This window comes from Elephantulus edwardii, unplaced genomic scaffold (assembly GCF_000299155.1).
Source record: "Elephantulus edwardii isolate Elephantulus edwardi_28Jun2011 unplaced genomic scaffold, EleEdw1.0 scaffold00028, whole genome shotgun sequence".
NCBI classification, from domain to species: Eukaryota; Metazoa; Chordata; class Mammalia; order Macroscelidea; family Macroscelididae; genus Elephantulus; species Elephantulus edwardii.
This window is the reverse complement of record NW_006399778.1, coordinates 18,927,270-18,947,556: the sequence shown is the minus strand read 5'-3', so window position 1 is coordinate 18,947,556 and position 20,287 is coordinate 18,927,270. Positions and strand designations below refer to the sequence as shown.

General features: G+C 45.5%; 1 protein-coding gene across 3 annotated transcripts in view; it reads right to left on the bottom strand.

Moving 5' to 3' along the window:
• The window catches only part of CASP9 (caspase 9, apoptosis-related cysteine peptidase), a 39,572-nt gene that overhangs the window by 3,868 nt on the left and 15,417 nt on the right, over positions 1-20,287 (bottom strand). The window contains exons 2-6 of one of the 3 annotated variants that reach the window (XM_006883629.1): positions 18,573-18,927; positions 14,103-14,137; positions 13,048-13,224; positions 11,935-12,024; positions 10,617-10,764 (exon numbers count right to left, since the gene is read on the bottom strand). In XM_006883629.1, coding sequence (XP_006883691.1) covers positions 10,617-10,764; positions 11,935-12,024; positions 13,048-13,224; positions 14,103-14,137; positions 18,573-18,927 — 805 coding nt within the window. Of the gene's footprint in view, positions 1-10,616; positions 10,765-11,934; positions 12,025-13,047; positions 13,225-14,102; positions 14,138-15,503; positions 15,532-15,753; positions 15,786-18,568; positions 18,928-20,287 lie in introns of all 3 variants that reach the window. The other 2 variants (XM_006883627.1, XM_006883628.1) reach the window with 2 other exon arrangements.

The following is a 20,287-nucleotide window of genomic DNA, read 5'->3' as shown; positions in this document are numbered from 1 at the left end:
ATAGAGTCTCTATGAGTCGTGATCAACTCAAAGGCAATCAACAACAATCAATCAACAACAACCACCACCACCTTGTTCAATCCACTGACAATATTTTAAACCCTTAACTGCTTTGTTTCCATTGCCTGATCAGTACTAACAGGAATATCATTCATGTCACACATTGCTTCCTTGAAGCTTTATCATCAGTACTCCCGTAAAATGGAATTTTAAAAATTTCCTTCTGCTAAATTAAAAAAAAAAAATGAAGTTGGGCCTTTAGAGAAAACTGGAACCAGAATGGCCCTGCCGACACTCTGCGCTCAGACAACCAGCGTCTAGGATGGTAAGGCCATGAAACTTCTGTTCTGAGAAGCCACCAATCCCTGGCATTCTGCTATGCCAGCCCTCAGAACTCAATACACTGCTCCTTAAATAAAATTTGCAGAAAGGATAACACGGAAATTTTACAAAGAGCTCTGAAAAGAAATGCCAGCACAGTCTGTAACATGGCTCATTTGGCAGATGCATTATTGCGATGCAGTGAGTGACTTAATAGGGTCCTTCTAGTCAGAGTCCTGTAACTTCCATCAAATGACTGGGGTGGGGGGTGGGGGTTGTTGGTGTGTTGTAAAGTTGGAACTAGCTCGTAGGTGACCCTCCAGGAGGTTTCCAGAGGCTATGAATCACACAGGAGACTTCCCATCATTTTCCCAAGGAGCAGATGGTGGATCTGAACTACCAGCCTTTGGGCTGGCAGCACACCTCCTTACCATTAAACCACCAGAGCTCCCTTACTGACTGGGTAGGACTATGCAATAAGATGTTTGGGTCCACCAAGGGGATGGGAAAGCTTCCTAATATTGTTGGTGAAGTACATGGCACCCTCGTGAGTGCCATGCAAATGAAATGCACTGAACCTAAGAAGGAGCTCATGTGGCCGTGTGGGTAAGAAACTGTACAGCCAACCTAAAGGCAGGTGGTTCAAATCAACCACCTCTTTAGGAGAAAGATCTGCACTCTCCTCCTGTGTTATTTAAAGGCCTGAAAACTAGCTGGACTTGGTTCTTCTCTACAGCACATAACCACAACTGCAAGGGGACTGGTCAATTTTGCCGTCCAGCTTAAAGTAAGTCATCCCAGAGGCAGTGAAGGAGTGGCCACCATCACCAAGAAAGAAGAGCTAAGAGTGGAGCACATCCTTTAGATCAAGGATCCTTGTGCTGAGAACCTCCTGGACTCAAATGACAGACTTGTGACACCAGGGCTGCCAACAGACCTCAAGAAGCAGTGGCACAGAAATGGCAACAGTAGAGCCTGAGACTATCAGGAGACGGCATGATGGGCTTCCTGACCTGTGGAGCAAGACAGCTATGGGCCACAAGGCAGAAGCTTGCTAGAAAAGTGGAGAAGCACTAGGGGAGCTGGGCTTGCTGACCCAGGGACAAGACAGGAAAGGACCTCTGGGCTGAGGACCTCTGAGCTGAAGCTTACAGGCAAAGCAGAATGCCTCGGGGCACTCAAGGAAGAGCTAAAGAGCTTTGGAACACTTACTCAAGGCTGAGGGGCTAAAGAGAGAGGCCTGACTGCAGGAAATCTGAGAAGGGAGTGTCCTGACCAAAGAAATGTATACTCAATCATTCCCAAATCTGACCTGTAACCTGTTACTTGTCCAATAAACCCCATAATTGTAAGTATTATCTTTTGTGGTCATTGCAGAGTGAATTCTCAAACCCAACAGAGAAGATGAAAGTGCAGTGAAAGTGTCTGTTAGGATTATAACTGGTAAAAAAAAGGCTGGAGAGAGGAGGTAAATTTGATCTCCACTTCACAGGAATGAGCTTCAAACTGATGCTGATGGTAACTGTCTTGCCTCCAGCAAAGTTGAGGAGGTCAGGCACTACCCTCAAGCCATATTCACAATGATAAACACTATATATAATAGACAAGAAGAAAAGTCTAGAAGGAAACACCATCTGTTAACAGTGGCTACTGCTGAGGAATAGGACTGGGGTGGGCATTGGGAGAAGTTTTTTACTTTTCACTTACAGACCCTGAAATATTATTTGTTTCTTAGAGCATAAACTATTTTTCTCTGGAGAGTTTACCTGTAATGCCCACACTGGTCATTTTAGGATTAATTACTATTTTAATTGTATTTACAAGCTCTTTTCCACTAAAATCCACCACTGTTGAGTCGATTCCAACTCAAAGAGGCCCTACAGAACAGAAATGAAGGGCTCTACTGGGTTGACAAGGCTATGCTTGGCCCTTACAGAGCAGACTGCCACATCTATATCTTGCAGAGTGTCTGGTAGGTTCAAACAGACTAGTTAATATACTAGTGCTTAATCATTGTATCCCTAAGGTTGCTTCTCCCCACCACCATACATTCAAACCTCAACATGACAATTAAAAACAACCAGGAGAGGATAACATTGACAAATGGGACCTTCTGAAGACTAAGTCCCTGTGTGCGTCAAAAACTTTACCCAAAAGAGTGAAAAGAAAAACTACGGACTGAGAAAAAAATATTTGGTAATGCCATCTCAGACAAAGATCTCATAACAAAAGGTTACAGAATCCTACAGGGCCTCCACAAGAAAGAGACTGATAACCAAATCACAAAATGGGCAAAAGACATGGAAAGACTTTTCACAGAGGAAGACATTCAGATGGCCCATAGACACATGAAGAAATGCTCAAAAATCAATGGCACCAAGAAAGATGCAAATCATCTCTAACCCAAATCACTATGGGATCCCATCTCCCCTCAGTGGCAACAGCAAAGTTTAACAGGAGAACAAGCAATAAATGTTGGAGAGGATGTGGAGAGATTGGAACTCTCATACACTTATTGCGGGATTGTAAATTGGAACAAAGACTCTGGAAGGTAGTTTGGCATTTCCTCAAAAAGCTGAACATAAAAAAAAATAGCTGAACATAGATATTCCATATGATGCAGCTAGTCCACTGCTAGAAAAATCCCCCAAGGAAAATAGAACAGAGACATAAATGGAGTTTGTACACCTACATTCATAGCAGCATTGTTTACAATAGCAAGAAAGTGGAAACAGCACAAATGTTCATCAACAAACAAATGGATTAAGAAACTGCAGTATATTCACAAAGTAGAATACTATGTAACACTAAGTAGCAATGATTTCATAAAATACAGAAGAGTCTAGAAAGGAATTAAGCTGTGAGAACTAACTCAGTCTCATAAAGACAAATACTGTAGAAAACCATTACTGTGAAAATAGCAGGACAACTAGTAAGACGTTTGCAAAAGCCTAAAAGGGTTCAGAGAGGGGAGCGGTGGGTGCAGAGTGTGGGGAAAATCACTGGTATGACAGAGTTTGGGGGTCAGGGGGAGGGGCTGAAGAAATGAGGAAAGATCCACTGGGAACCTGAAAAGATGGGGTAATAGAAGGTAAAAATAAGATCAATGGTGACTGATTTTATAAAACACAACGTATCTGAAAGATCATATGAAACACAACGTGAGGCAAGCTCTGGTGGCTTAGTGGCAAGAAGGTGCACTGTGATCCCAGACGTACTGGGTTCAAATCCACCAGATGCTCTGCTGACGGAGGGACAATCTCCTCCTGTACCAGTCAGATCCGATTTGACGGTACACATATAAAAAGTAATAAAATAAAAAAAGAAACACAACGTGAATGAAGGAATGAATGTGTACATTGTCCACACAATGTACATGAGTAAAGCACAATGTATATGAATTCTGTATGTAAAAACCCAAAGCACAACAGAGCCCCATCATCTTCATACCCCTGCAAAGACTCCGTGTCTGCTAATGGTTTGCTGCATCTCCTTCTGGTTTTTATCAACACAATTTAACATGCTTTCCCGCCTTATTATGGCTGCACAAGGATTTTCCTCAAGTTATGACAGAACCTTTGTTGAAATTCTGGTTTATGACAAAATAGTGTAAGCACATTCATGTGCACACAGGAGCCATACAGTACAGAGCTCCGACATAGGCTCTGAAAGACGCTTCTTCACGTTCGGAGCCAAAAGTCCAAACGAAAAACAAACAAACGCCTCAATTTATATTAAGAATTTTTAAAAAAAGAAAAACACAAGCAAAAAAAGCCGAACCTATAAAACTCCTAGCTCTCTGTTTCTCTCTCTCTGATAGAAATACAGTGAGGACAGGATCTACCATGTCAACAGTATCCCCCTTCTGAAAAGGAGCCCTGCTGGCACAGTGGTTAGGTCCTCGGCTGCTAATCAAAACACAGGTGGTTCAAACATACACAGCAGCGCCTCAGGAGAAAACCAATGCAAGCATAGCCTTAAAAACAAACAACAAAAAAAACCAAGGGGAAGTTCTGTTCTGTGTGGGGTCACTATGAGTCAAAACCAACCTGATGTCACTTAAAACAAGATCTCCTTCAAGACAACCAAGGGAAGATGCAACCAAGCCTATTCCTACTGAAAAGAAAAAAAAAGTGCAGTTTCTGTCTTAAGCAGGCTATGGATCTTATAAATGCTCTTATCATGACTTGGGTGCAAAGCCAGATATGCAGGCCACCCTGGCAAGGATGAAAGACTTTGCCCAGTGTACTTCAGGTGCCAAACCTAAACCTTACTTTCTTCCTTCCTCACTATTTTGTTCTACTACGTCACTTGTATTTCTTATTAGGTGTCACTTAGTTGGCCCCTAACTTAAGGTGAGTCCTGGTACAAGAGAGTGAACACAATGTCCCATCCTACATTATCCCCATGGTCAGCTGAAAATCACATCATTGTGATCCACAGGGCTTTGGACGATCACCAGGCCTTTCATCCTAGCTTGTGTTCATCTAGAAGCACTGTTGAGCCCTATTCAGCCTTAAAACAACACACTAGCTCTGCAGACAGAGGGGTGGTCACTGTGTGCATGCTAAGTGGTCAGGAATCAAACCGGGGTCTCTGGCTTGTATTCCTTAAACTATCTCAAAGGCTTCATTGGCATCAAAAGAGACATTAGAAACATGTCAAAAAATAATAATACAAAGTTACAAGTAACAAGATCCACAGAGATGTGTACACTTCTGGCCCAGTAACTGCACTCCTGGAAATATATCCTAAGGAAATAATTCAATTGAGGCCAAAAGTTTTATGTATATAAAGATCTTTGTGGTCATGTGAGCCAAAACTTGGATACCACTTAAATGGCCAACATTAAGGAAATGGTTCGGTATGTTATTGCACATCACTGAAATGGAACATTATAAAGTCATCTGAACTAGTGATTACCACGACAGTGGAGGTGGGCGGAGATGCTTATGGAATAACTGTGAGATGAGAGAAGCACAGTAACGCGTAATGCCAACAAGCAAAATGAAAGGCCCGTTGGGTTCTCAGGAGGCTGGAGGGATTTCATTTTTTCAAGTTATCATTTTTCTTTTCTTTTCCATTTCAGAATCCAAACTCTCATAAAAGCAGTGGCAGATCTGGGCAACAGGTATCAGGGTAGATAGAACCCGGACCAGAGTGCTCTGCACAGAGCCATCAGATTCTCCAATCAAGTGAGAAGACTCCGTGTTTGTAAACATGAGAATGAACTACTTTTACTCTCAAGACTCTTACATTGGTCAATTTACAGTTGGTTGGGTATTTTGTCTTTTGTCTTTTTTTTTTTTTTTTTACATTTATGACCTCTTTCATAATACCACATATTAATGAAATGATTAAAAAGAAAACAAAGCCCAGCCATCGTTACCCCTGCCCCAGAGACAAACATAACCCTTTGGTACAAAAGCTACACTGTACAGATGCCTCTTGGGGTGAGTGTTCCTCCGCAGGTGAGCTCATTTTGGAGTACAAAGGGATATTATGGAAAGAGGAGAGTTAAAAAAGAGCTTTGGTAAAAATAAGTCAGGACAATGCACACCCATGTTTATCACAGCTTTGTTCACAATAGCAAAGGGTTGGAAACAACCTAAGTGCCCATGAACAAATGAATGGATAAAGAAACTCTGGTATATTCATACAATGGAAAAGTACGCTGCATTGAAAAACAAGGAACTCATGCAATATTTGACCTTGGAGGACATTATGCTGAGTGAAATATCTCAGTCACAGAAGGACAAATAACTGCATGGTGCCACTGTTGTAGAATGGGAATGACATCGGGGTTGGAGTGAGACTGAGAAAAATTGGATAAATTATGTATACTGCATCAAAACGGATGAGGGAAAGAACTGTTTGAAAGCGATACAAGATTGGGTATTATGGTTATGACAAGAGTCCAGAATAAAGGCTGCATAGTGGAGTGTACTTGCGGGGGTGGGGGGAGTACTGTATACCAATGAAATAATTTTCCTTTTCCTTTTCAAAGAGAAGAGCGAACTGGGGGGAGGGGTGGGCAGGGAAAAAAATTGCAACAATGAATGTATGGAAATCCATAATCTCTGTAAACGTTCATTAAAATTAATTTTTTAAAAAAAATAAGGCAGGACAAGAGTGGTCCCAACCAGGCAGGGCCCCGCAGGGACGGCTTCCTGGGACAATATCTGTGATCCAGACTCCCACCAGATGTGAAGGGAGAACAGTACCAATGCGGGAAATGGAGGTGTCGGGCCGGTCCAGGACCTGAATCTATGGTGGTAAAACAGCAAGAGGAGACGGAGTTCTTGGGCACCCAGAAGCACCCAGGGCCATTCTCAGCCTCCCTTCGTCCTACCACCACCATCCGCAGCGTCAGGCACCTCAAGGGCATGGCGGCAGTCACGCATGTCAGAGCAGAACTGTGCTGAGTATTTTTATGGCCGATATTCAGGAAGCAGCTCAGTAGGCCTGACTATTGAAGTGCTTCTGGGTGGAACTGGACCTCCATTTTCTCAGTTAGCAGGCGAGCACATTAACGGTTTATTCCACCTGAGGAGTCTGATAAGAGTAACTGTTGTTGAGTGTCATTGACTCTGCTCACAGCAACGGGACAGGACAGAGCACAGTTGCCTCACAGGCTTCCGAGGCTGTAATGTTCATAGACGCAGACCACCAGGCCTTTTCTCCTGTGGATCCACTGGGGGGGGTTCAAAGTGCCTACCTTTCAGCTAGCAGCTGAGTACTTCACCGCTGCACCACCAGGTAGCAACAGCCAGCACGTATGTCTCACCCTCCGTGACCAAAGCCCAAACACTGTTAGTAACCTTTGTGCTTTCTTGCAAGTAATGCACATGAGCAGGATTATTCCGCCCCAGATTTTCCTGTCTCTCCACTGCCACGCTGCCCACCACAGAGACCCTGAGCCTGCAGCGCGGCCTTCTGAGACCTGTGAAAGCTTTTCGATCTTAAAGCTTTCTCAGTTCATCATTTCTAGTTGTTTTCTTGGTAGAGATTCTTGAATCTGCTCTAATTGTCTGTCTGGGAAAGACCTGAAGCAGAAAGGAGCAGGCACCAGAGATGAGAACACAGGATTGCTGTGGGCTCTGCCTGGGGCAGGGGCAATTAGAGGCCGAATGCCAAGAGAATGGTCTCTGGAGACAGTGAGGGAGAAAAAAGTGGGTCTGTTGAGGATGCAGCTTCTTCCTGGCTTCATACTTTTCATTCTTTATTAAACACACTGATGGAAAGACAATGCATTTTATGCAGCAAAGTTTTTCTTAAAAAAAAAATTCCAAAAAAGCTCACTGCCATCAAATCAAGGCTGACTCACAGCTGCCCCTCCATTGGGTTTCTGAGGCTGTAAGTCACATGGGAGGAGACTGCCCACCTTTCTTCTGTGGAGCAGCTGGTGGATTCAAATAGCCAGAACGGGTTAGAAGTGCAAAGGCCTGCAGACAACACAACTCCCTATCAGACAATACTCACTTTGCCATAAAACTAAATACAAAGCAGAAGGAGGATGCTTTTGTTCAGCACAGAAAATCCACAACTGCTGTGCATGCTGTTACTGCTTTCGGTCTTCTCATGTGGTCCCTAAGATTTCCCAGAGGGATCACCCAAAAATTCACCGCTCGCTCTAATCCGGGCAGCTGCTTGGCTCCGACCATGGCCCTGCGTCACCACATTCCACACTAAAGTTACCCCTGGAGCCCTGTTTGCAGCCCTGGGGCTCACACAACCTCTTAAAGGACAGGTGGACCACGTGAGAGAGGTTTTGTCATTGCTTTAAATCACACAACAGAGAACACAAAAATAGCAACACAAGAGTCACCAAAATCTGGGCCAGACCTTCCCAGGGAAGAGTCACCAAAATCTGGGCCAGACCTTCCCAGGGAAGAAGACAACAGGGGGGCCCACCGAACACTTGACAGAGTGGACTGTTCTGAATTTCTCTTCTCCAGAAGAAGTGGCACCACCGTGTGGCAGGAGAGTTAAACATACAGTCGCGGGGACTGAAACGTGAAGCCTGCCCATGTCCAAAGCTGGCTTCACAATCACGGCTCTCTAGCTTTCAAATCCCTCTGTCCTCAGGGATTTTGTGGGTTGGTTTTGTTTTTCTTCATTTTGGGGACAGAGTGTGGCTGTTAGTAGTGTTAGGTGCTGAATCACTTTTTTCAGCTCAGAGCTGCCTCCCACAACAAAGGTGATCTGTTTCCCTGCTCTCTGGGTTCCCTAGGCTGAAATCTTCACAGAAAGGAACCTGCGGGTGTAGTGCATAAACAGCAGGCTTCTAGTGGAAAGACTGGCAGCCTGGATCCATCAGCTGCCCCGTGGGAGGGAGAAAGGCAGTCTCCTCCTGTAAAGATCTCCACTTATGGAAACCCGATGGAGGGAGGCTAGGAATGGAGCTGAATTGACCGCGGTGTGGCCACCTTTCCAGGAGCAGATCACCTTTCTCCCATAGAGCCAGAAGACGGGTTTGAACTATCAACCTTTTAGTCAGCAGTCCAGCACTTAAACATCATGCCACCAGGGTTCCTTAATTCGGCAGCTAAATGATTTCCAATTTTGCTCATCAATATTTTTATATGATTGTGTTTCTAATTAAAACAATGGAAATGTACAAGAGATGAGCCTTTACTAGGAGCTTTGTGCCAGGTGAGGGCAGAGAAGCCTGTGTTCCCAAGAGCTGTCTGGAGGATAGACTTTCTCAAATTCAAAGACAAAGTGCTAATGACATCCCTGGGGTGTGTCACTGCCCAGCACCCCTCCTTCTCTAGAAGATAGCACCAAGGGGCAACAAACAGGTAACCATTCAGATGTCTAATCCTTAAGGAGCCCAGCACAGAGGCGACATAACCCATTATCAAGCTGATTCCAACTCATAGTGACTCCACAGGACAGAAGAGAGCTTCCCATCAGGGTAGAAGCCAGATGTCACATTCCTCCTGAGGCTCAGCTGGTGGGTTAAACCACTGACCTGGTGGCTAACAACTGCGTGTTTAACCCCTGCACCACCAGGGTGCCCTACCAGGGCCTTGCTGAAACAAAATTCCTGGTATGCTCAGCTTCTACCCTCATTTCCCATAATTCCAAGAACCACACTGTGGTTTCAAGTAAAGTGAAAAGAGGTTGGTTAGGTTTCAAGACTGAGCATATTGTAAAACCACAAATCATTCCTAAAACTCTCTCAAATCACCAGGAGCTGTGGGCCCTTGAGAATTCACAGGTCAATAATGAAAGTCCCCTGGTGCTTACAAGTCAGCTATGGCTCCCTTTTCTTGAGATGGTGGGGAAGGGTCCGGTTTGGTGGGGATTAGGGAAGTGAGGATAAGAAAAAGAAGTCTTCTTTCCTCACTCCTCTGCTTTGTTTGGCCAAGTCTCCAGAGCGGAATTCGTCTGTGTAGAGTCATTCTGGTTCACTAGGGTTACTAGTGGCCATGGAATACGTGCAAAAGGACTTGGCTACAATGCCTGAAAACAGGCAAAACACCAAGAACGGACGGGACTGAACGCAGTCTCAGACTTCCTGGAGCATGTAACACAATGAAACGGATCGGGAAGTTCTCTGCTTAACAAAGACTATTTTCTAAAGTTCTTGATAAGGTTGTTGAGGGTGCAGTAACTTACTCATGAGTACAAAGGTGTTTTCTTGAAAACTGTTCATGCCTACCTACGCTCAGTTTCACATTACCTATGCTTTGTTCCACATGTTTAAACATTTATCCACCCTATGAGATCAGTTTTACTGTAAGCTCTGATTTTCTGCTAATAAAAGCAGGGCTTCACAATCTCTCAACGTCATTTGCCTGAGAGAGCAAAACCCTCTCAAACTCGGCTCCATGAACACACAAAACAACAGTCTGAGTTAACGGAGCCCAGCACATTGCACACCATGAAACAGAAGAACAAAACCAAACCCAAGCCAGCTGCTGTCAAGTCACTTCTGACTCACGTGACCCCCCATCTGTCACAGCAGACCTGGCTCCAGAGCTTGCGGTGGCTAGTTTTTCAGAAGTAGATAACCAGGCCTTTCTTCTTAGGCACCTCTCGATTGACTCTAACTGCCACCTCTCCATTAGCACCAAGCACACTAACTGCTTGTACCATGCTGGGTTCTCAGAAGACTATCAACCTTTACAGAGTGGGCAAATCTACTCTAGGCACAGCCATGCAGCCAACCGTGACCACATCTGGGACCCTCTGATTGCCTGGGAAGCCAATGAACACGAAGAGGGGATTGGGGGAGAAGAAAGCAGGTGATGGATCACCCACAGGGAGGCAACAGGGCTGCTCACCTCCACCACAGGCCTGGATGAAAAAGAGCTTGGGCTTCCCTCCCAAGCTGGGGCAGTTGGTCCCATTGAAGATGTTCACAATTCTCTCAACGGGCACAGAACATCCATCGGTACCATAGACGGCCCCTGGGAACTGGCGGTGAACGGCCTAGAAAAACCAAGGTTCCTGATTATAAAACCCAGAAGCTGGGGCAGGAACTTAACAGCCTTTTGGGGGCTTTCTAGGAAGCCAAGCTTTCAGAAAGTCTCAGCTGGGGGCAAGGGGCTGATTCTGGAAGAGCCATGACTGGCATCTATTCCATGAGCCTGTGGAGCCAGATGGTCTGACCACAAGACAAGGAGTTCAGTGGAGTTACTGAACCAGAGAGTACCATCCAGCTTCCTCCAGACCAGTGGGACCAGTGCTTTAGGAACAGCATCACCTGGGAACTTGTAAGAAATGTAAATTCTTGAGCCCACCCCTGACCTCCAAACTCGGAATCTGTAGTGGTGGGGACAGTAATGTGTGTTTTAACAAGTCCTCCTGGTGCATTAAAAGCAGCGAGGCTTTGAGAACCACTGCTCTAGACCAGTTCTTAAACACTTGAGAATCATCTAGGGATCTAGAAAAAGTGCTAATTTGAAGCCAGCAGGTCCAACATAGGGCCTGGGAGTCTCTATTTCCCATAAGTGATGCCCATGCTGCTATTCCTGGCCTCTCATTGTGCCTGGCAGGCCAGCCACAGGCCAGAGTTTTGATCTGTGAAGAGAAAGGTCAGGCCTTTGTGTATCCCTAAGAGAAACCAGAAATGTTGATCTCTGGGTGGAACCGGCCAGTTTTGCAAACATTGTGCAGACCAGAGGGGGCTCAAAGGCTCCTGCTCATGACTTTGGTTTTTATCTGTCTCACACTTTCAATTTGAAAGATGAGGAAACTGAGGCTCAGGAATGGGCTGGGGATTGGCCATAACCACCCAATTCCAGAGACGGTCCAGCGTCCTGACGGACAAAATGGATGGGGGCTGGAGCTGACAACTCTGTGTGCTATTCCCAGCTCTGAACAAAATCCGAGGGTAGGAATGTTGTCAGCAGAGCTGGCCCTTCCTTTCTGCTCCCAGATGGTCTTTCCCACCTCACCCAGGAAGGAGCGTCCAGCTCCTCCTCAGAGGACCAGATGGCTCCTGGGCAAACAGCAGGGGAGTGGACAAGGCCCCACGCACTTTCTCTCAAAGCCAAAGTCCTTTCAGACACAGGGAGGGGTGGGGCTCTTGCACAATCTCTCAGCTGTTTCACCTCGTGTCTGCCTGAGGGCTGAGGCCAAGTCAGACAAGCCCCTCACCTGACAGCCATGAGAGAGGATGACCACCACACAGCAGTCCAGGACACTGTGGTCCCTCTGCGCCAGCTTGCACAAAGCCAGGTGCATTTCCTATGAGAAAAAAGTGCAGTCAAATGAGAAAGACTAAGGAAAAGTCTGGCCTAAAGGTCTAGGTGGAGGATTTTTCTGCTCCCCAGGGGCCACATGCAGGTGTAATAACCCCCACAATTGTCACAACGATGCCATTCTTGGGGAACAGATGCTGTGCTGGGGTGCTTGCTCATGTAAAACTAACAGTAACCTTATTGTTGTTCTTAAGTGCTGTCTAGTCAAATATGGTGACCTGATGAACAGCAGACCTGAAACCTGTCTTAATCTGTACCATCCTCATCATCTCTGATACACCTGGGCCCCTTGCTGTAGTCACCATGTCAAGGTCTTCCTCTCCTTTCTCTACCTTTTCTAGCATGATGCCCCTTTCCAAGGAATAGCCTCTACTTGCAACATGCTCAGAGTATGTGAGAAGAAGTTTTGGCCATCTGTGCCTCCAAAGAGCATTCTGGCCACATGTGGTTGAAGGCATATCTGTTTGTCCTTTTGGCAGTCCATGGGATATTCAGTGTTCTTTTCCAACACCACAACTCAAAGGCATCCATTGTTCTATCATTCTTTATCACTGTCCAGCTCTCAGACACATAGCAAGAGATTGAAAAGACCATGGTCTGAATCAGGTGTACCTTAGTCTTCAAACTCACATCATTGCTCCTTAGTAATTTGGAAAGGTCCCTGACAGCAGACTTGCCCAATGCAATACTTCTCTTGACTGTTGGTGGCAAGGATGGTGCTTTTGGATGCAAGTTAAGATGAAATCATTGACAGTTAGATGGTGAGTAGTAGTATTATTTTCTAGACAAAGAAACTGCAGTACAAGGAGGTCATCTAGCAGGTAACCAAGAGCTCAGCTCTACTCAACATCTCTGAGTCTAAAGCTTGAACCTGTAGCCACTGAACTAGACTGGCACTCACAGTACCCCAAGCATATGGCTTCTCTTGGGGAATCAGCTTGTCTTTGGGGTGCCTCAAGGAGACTGCCCTGCCCAGCCCTTCACCCCTCTCCACCAGCAGGGACCATACCTTGGCAGTCAGGTCACGCTTCACCTCCACGGTGAAATGCAGCAAGTGGAAGCGTCGTTGCATCTTCTCACAGTCGATATCGGAGCCAGTACGGGAGCTGAGCTCTGACTTGGGGCAGAAGTTCACATTGTTGATGATGAGGCAGTAGCCGCAAGGGTTGGCGTCCAGGACGTATGCCTGCCCAAGCACAGGGACCAGTGTGAGGCCGGGATCTCACTGTCAGCCTCTGTAATAACCAGCCCCCAGCTTCCACGCGGGTGGCTGGCAGTCCACAAAGATGGGACAGAACTGGCGTCTGACCCCCACTGTAGAAGTAGCACAGTCTAAGTCACCATCACAGAGCAGAGAACAGGCTGCAAAGCCGACCAGTGGAAGCACTATCTGTGCACAATACTCTGACTTGTGCCCTAGAAATGGCTGGAACCATACCCCTATACCTGTGGGTTTAACCATGGTTACAAACAGTTCCTTATAACAGTCATGTCAGGGGAGGGTGTGTATGAAACCAAATCATCTCCGAGTTACAGTGAAAGCCTACAAAAATCAGAACCTACATAAAGTGCAAACCTGTCAGAGAAGGAAAACTCGCTGGGTGTTTAAGAGGTAAGGTACTTAACAGAGAGCAAGAGCAAAGTGGCCAGCACTCTGTCAAAAGCAGGAAACTTGCAAGATCCAGCAAAACAAGGTAGTCCTGTGGAGCTCCAGCTCCCACAGGTTTCGCTGGATATGGAGCAGAACAGGCAGGGAAAGGAAACATACCTTGGAAGCATAAATGAACTTGGAGGAATACCAAGGCTACAGAACTGGAAAGGGATGAGGACCTGCCCCCAGAGCCCATGGAGCAAGCCTTCCCCTCACTGCTGCTGGGGCTGTCTGCCATTCTTGTCTCCACAGAACATTATGGATTTACTTCTTTACAAACCAACTGTTCATTCTCCTAGAGATTTACATAATATGCAATATTCTTGGCTCTCACAGTATTATTGTTGTTGTTGTGGGCCGTCGAGTCACTTGCGACTCATAGCGACCCTATGTACAACAGCCCTAAACTCTGCTCTATCCTGTGCCAATCGCACTGCTTCTGACCCACCTATCCTGATTAACCCAGTCACTGAATCAATCCACCTCATAGAGGGTCTTCCCCTCCTGCTCCGTCTTTCCACCCTACCAAGCATGGTATCCCTCTCCAAGGACCTGTCCCTCCTTACAACATGAAAGTATGTCAGACGAAGCCCCAGAATCTTTGCCTCCAAGGAGCAGCTTGGTTTAAACCTCTTCAGGATGAATCTGTTTGTTTTCTTGGCAGTCCATGGTACATTCAATACTCTTCTCCAGGACCACAGCTCAAAGGCATCAATTCTCCTTCAATCCTCCCTAGTCACTGTCCAACTCTCTGATGCGTAACAAGTGATTGCAAAGACCATGGCCTATATCAGATGCACCTTAGTCTCCAGAGTGACACCATTGCTCTTCAGTACCTTGGAGAGGTCCCTAACAGCAGACTTTCCAATCGCAATACGTTTTTTGATTTCCTGGCTGCTGGTGCCAAGAGTGTTGACTGTGGAGCCAAGCAAACTAAAACTGTGTACAATCTCAATCTCTTCACCATCCATCCTGATGCTGCCAATTGGTCCAGTGGTGAGAATCTTTGTCTTCTTGACATTGAACCTCAATACATATTGGAGGCTGCAGTCCTTGACCCTCTGTAGCAAGTTCATGAGGTCCTCCTCAGTTTCAACAAGCAGGGTTGTGTCATCTGCATAACGCATATTGTTGATAGATCTTCCACCACACTTCTCCTCATAGAACCCAGCCTCCTGGATAATCTGTTCTGCAGACAAGTTGAAAAGGTATGGAAATAGGACGCATCCCTGGTGTACACCCTTCCTAATTTTGAACCATGCAGTGTTTCCTTGCTCTGTTCTGACGACTGCCTCTTGGTCCAAGTATAGGTTTTGCATTAGCACGATCAAGTGTTCTGGGATACCCATTCTTCTCAGAGTCAGCCACAGTTTGTTATGATCCACACAGTCAAATACCTTTGCATAATCGATGAAACACAGATAGACATTCTTCTGGTACTCCCTGCTTTCAGCTAAGATCCATCTAACATCAGCTACAATATGCCTATACCACGACCCATTCTAAACCCAGCCTGGACTTCTGGTCTTCTCTGCTGATGTGCTGTGCCAGTCATTTTTGGATAACCTTCAGCAGAATCTTGCTTGCATGTAAACGCAACAATTCTTCTGTCCTCTTTTCCCATTCACTACTACTTAGATTTATATATGTATGTGTATGTTTGTTTATTTAACTTCTCTCTCCCAGATTCTCCTAGACACTCCAGCACAGGGTCCAGGGCTGGTACACAGGCGTGACCCAGGCAGTATCTATCTGGAAACGAAAGTCAGTGAATGACTCAGTCTGGGATGGACACCACAGCCTGGCTGTGAGACCCACTCGTGGTGAAGTCTGACCCCTGGGCTTTACAGATGAAGCAAGAGCAGATGGGGCAATGTGCTATAGCAAGTGCTGCACTAGGCCAGAAGCAATGGCAGAACTGGACTGGGCCCTGACTCTCCGCCTGGGCTGGGTCCTCGGGGCCTCCTGTGTCCCTAAGATACCTGCAGAGAAAGATCTGGAGAGTAAACAGGACAAGCCCAAAGCAGGAGCAACAGACCATAAATAAATCCCACAATGACTCACCAAATCAGCATCTTTTCCTAATCTCTGAGTACCTGGAGAGAGAGAAAGAAAAAAACTATGAGTGTCAAGGTCCAACTGGGTGGAGCAGGGTAAAGAGTAGGGAACACTGAAGAAAGGTCTGACAGAAAATCCAAGGGGAGCAGGACTCACGAACCCTCAGGCACTGCTTGTGGCAGAGTCAAACGGTTCTGCACCTTGGAGTAAGTAGTTAAGTAATTTCTAACAAAATTTTTTTTAAAAAGACAGTGACAGTCCAGGGATAAAATCTTCATCTTTCATACTCAAGTTTCAGCCTGGAGCATATCTTTGCTCTTTTACAAAGGATTTTTCCAGTGCTGAAGCTTGATGGTACCAAATCCTCACCTTCTAAACAAGAGACCCAGTTCCACTCCTGCCCAGGGTACCTGATGCACAGCCACCCCGTCAAGAAGGCTGGTGTGTTAGTTAATATGATGTTGAGCAGGTTTTCACAAGTTACAGAACAAATAGAGTCAATGAAGTCGGTCATTTTTCCTTCTCTGTCAAAAGTGTTTCCTCTTCCATTAACAAGAATTCTGCTGGTCACCAGTCTATGAGGTCATGGAGCTCTTATTTTTTTAAGCAAAGAGAAATTACCTTCAGTTGCCCTAGAACCCAGATTCAAGTTTCAATGATTAATGCAAGCGTGATCTCTTGTTAAGGATAACTAGCTCACCAATTTGAAGTTCCACCAGAAAAGCAGGCACCTTACACTTTTTAAATTAGAAATGGTTCTTCTACCTTGTCTGTTTTGCTAATTCTAAAACTCCACTGTAGCCCCTAAACAGAACATCATTGCTTCTCAGTTATTTGGAGAGCTCCCTGACTGCAGACTTTCCTAGGTCAATACATCTCCTGATCTCCTGACTGCTGGTACCAACTGTACTGATTGTGGATCCAGTAAGATGAAGTCGTTGACAGTTTCAGTCTTTTCTCTGTCTATCATGATTTTTGCCTATTGGTCCAGTGGTGAGAATTTTTGTTTTCTAGATGTTGAGACGTAATCTATATTGAAGGCTCCAGTGTTTGATCATTGTTGTCAGGTGCCATTAACTGGCTGTAAGCCAGAGTAACCCTGTGAGTAACAGAGCAGAGCTTCACCTGGGCCTGCACCATCCACAGTCTCTGCTGTCCACTGGCCCACTGTGGAGGCCACTGTGTCAATCCGTCTCCCTGACTGTCTTCTTTCCACTAACCTTCTACCTTATCAAGTCTGACATCCTTCTTCAGTCACTGGCCCCTCCTGATACCATGCCCACAGCACGGGACAAAACCCCACCGTTTGTGCTTTTAAAGAGGATCTGGAGTGCACATCCCTCCAGGCAGACTTGCTTGGTTTTCCGAAGTCCAATACATTCAGCATTCTTCACCAACACCACCGTTTCCGAGGCATTGATTCTTCTGTGTTCTTCTCTAATCACTGTCCAATTCACACATGCACCTGAAGTGACCCCGAATGCCACGGCTGAGGGACACGTTCCTTCTCCAAGTTGCATCTCTGCTCTTCAACACTTTAAAGAGACCTCTTGCAACAGGTCCGCTCACTGAAAAGTGGCATTTGATTTCTTGACTGCTGTTCCCATGCGCGTCAATTGTGGATCCAAATAAAATGACATCCTTGGCAATTCCAGACTTGGCTCTCTATCCTGGTGCTATTTGTCCAGTTGTCCAGAGTTTTGTTTTCTTCATGTTGATGTGTAATCGTATTGAAGGCTATATAGTCTTTAAGCTTCACCAGGAAGTACTTCAAGCCTTCTTTGCTTTCTTCTGAGCAAGGCTGTGTCATTTCCAAACAGCAGGTTGTTAACGAGTCTTCCTCCTTCTGGTTTGTTCAGCACGCAGACTGAGCAGTTACAGTGAAAGGACCACCCTGATAAGGACTTTTCCTGGCTTTAAAACATGCTGTATCCCCTTGTTCTGCTCAAATGGCCTTTTCTTGGTCTCTGACAGGTTCTACTAGAGCCCAACAAAGTGTTCTGGAATTCCCATTCTTTGCAATGTTATCTATCATTTGTTATGCTCTACCAAGTTGAAAGCATGTGCATAATCAATAAAGCACAGATAAACATTTTCCTAGTATTCTGTTTTCAGTCAAAATCCAGCAAACTTCAGGTATGATATCCCTCCTTCCATGTCCTCTTCCAAACTCACCATAAATCCCTGCTGGTTTCCTGTCAATGTACTTTCTAGTCATTTTTTAATTACCTTCATCAAGATTTTTATTTAAGTGTGCCATTAATGACAAACTCTGTCCTTTCCAATTTTTTTTTTTTTTACTTTTTATATGTATACCGTCAAATCGGATCTGACTGGTACAGGAGGAGATTGTCCTTCCTTCTTCAGCAGAGCACCTGGTGAATTTGCATTTCCAAATTCTGTTGGATCACATTTACATTTACATTTCTCTGTAGTGAGCATAAATATGACCTTAGGCGAACTCCATAATCTCCAAGATTCCTCATCAGCACGGATGGGTGCTGCGATACCTGCCTTGGAGGACTGTTTAAGGGAAGGAAGCACATGAAGCAGGCTAGAACCTCTATCCTGCCCCCATGCCTGGGCTAGTTCTCATTATCCATCTGGAGCAAAAGGCAAATTCTGAAAATGTAAATTGATGGAGAAAAATTATCAAAACCTAGGTAGGATACCCAAAACAAGGTGCCAAAATCAAATCTCCAGAAGGTAAATCAGAATTCCATCTATCTGCTGTGTGCACTTAAAAAGAGAACACCAAACACCTAACTGGTTACATGCCAGTGTCTGCTCATCATGTTCACTCACCAACTACTCTGAATACTCACAAGTGTCACGGAGTTCTCCAGAGCCAGCTGTCACTGGCTGGGACACCACTGGCCTGAGTTCCGGTGACCTGGGATAGTCAGGCCCAGTCATCACTTTGGGGATGTTTTCCACCATGGCCTTCGATGGATTCTGCCTCATCTGAGGGACTGTGAGCTCAATTGGGTTGAGGTCCACCAGGCCTGGGCGTATGGAAGCTCCTGGAGCTTGGCGACTGTTGCTCAGAAATGAAGCCAGCAGGTTCTGGCCTGTGTCCCGTAAGCAGGAGATGAACAGAGGAAGGGCCTGGCTCCCTCGAGTCTCTAGATCTGTGATCAGCTGCCTGGCCTGATCCCGCCGAGATCCAGAGCCCGCTCGCTGTTTGGAAAGAAAAAGATAGCACTAATTACCCAAGAGGAGAGCAGTGGTGTGGTGGTAGGATTCACACCTTCCACACAGGAGGCCAGGTTCAACCCCTGGCCAATGCTTCGGAAGCACAGTCACCGCCTGTTGGTTGGTAGAAGTCTGCATGTTGTGAAGGTGAACAAGTTTTAACGGAGCTTCAAAATGAAAACAGACACATGAAGAAATGCTCAAAATCACAGGCAATAAGAGAGATGCAAAGAAAAACCCAATGAGATACCATTTCACTTCAGCGGCAGTGGCAACGTTTAAATAAATGTTGGAGAGGATGTGGTGAGATAGGAACTTTGATCCATTTTTGGTGGGATTGTAAAATGGTGCAACCACTCTGGAAGACAGTCTGGCATTTCCTCAGAAAGCTGAATATGGAAATTCCATATGACCCAGCTATTCCACTGCTTGGAACAGACCCTGAGAGAATGGGCACTGAGATACAAACAGAGCCTTGTACACCAATGTTCATTGCAGTGTTGTTCACCATCTCAAAAACATGGAAACAATCCAAATGTACAACCACAAATGGAATGAGAAATTATGGTACATTCACATGTTGGAATACTACACAGCACGCAGGAGCAACGATTTTGTAAATCACTACCTAACTTGGGAGGGATTGGAGAGCATTATGCTAAGTGAACTAACTCAGTCCCCTAAGGACAAACAGTGTATAAGACCATTATTGTAGAACGTGTATGAGGATCCAAGGGAGCGAGGGAGAGAGTAGAGGGGTGAGGATGGTTAGGGGTGGGTGTGTGGGTGTGTGTTTTGATGGGTGGAGGAAGGGGTGTGTAAAGGAAATGGGAAAGATCCAGTGTGGAAAACAATGTACACAAATTTTTTTAAGTAAATCAGTATATAATAAAAATTTTATTTAAATAATTTTTTAAAAAGTTGAGAAAGGAAGGTGTTTCTACTTCTGGAAAACAGCCCACATAACATGATGGATAACAACAGTCTGATGCACAACTCATTATGGGGACAGTTCAAGATCATTCTACTGTGCCTGGTACTGACAGAAATAAGGGGCTCAACAGCTAAGTACAGTAATAATTACTGACTCTCATCTTGTCCCTTTGTTTTTCCAAGTACAAGTCTACCCAATCAGGCACGTGGCCAATTATTGAGCCTACAAGTAAACTGCGTCTGTGTCACCTGCCTGTCTTTGATTTTCTCTTCACTCAGCCAGGGTTCTGGAGACATCTAGTGTGTGCCCAGCACTGTGCTAAATACTAGCAATGCAGCAGTGACTGGGTTGGCCATTAAGAATGAAGGGCAAAGTCCAATGGTGATGGATTTTATAAAATCACTGCTATGA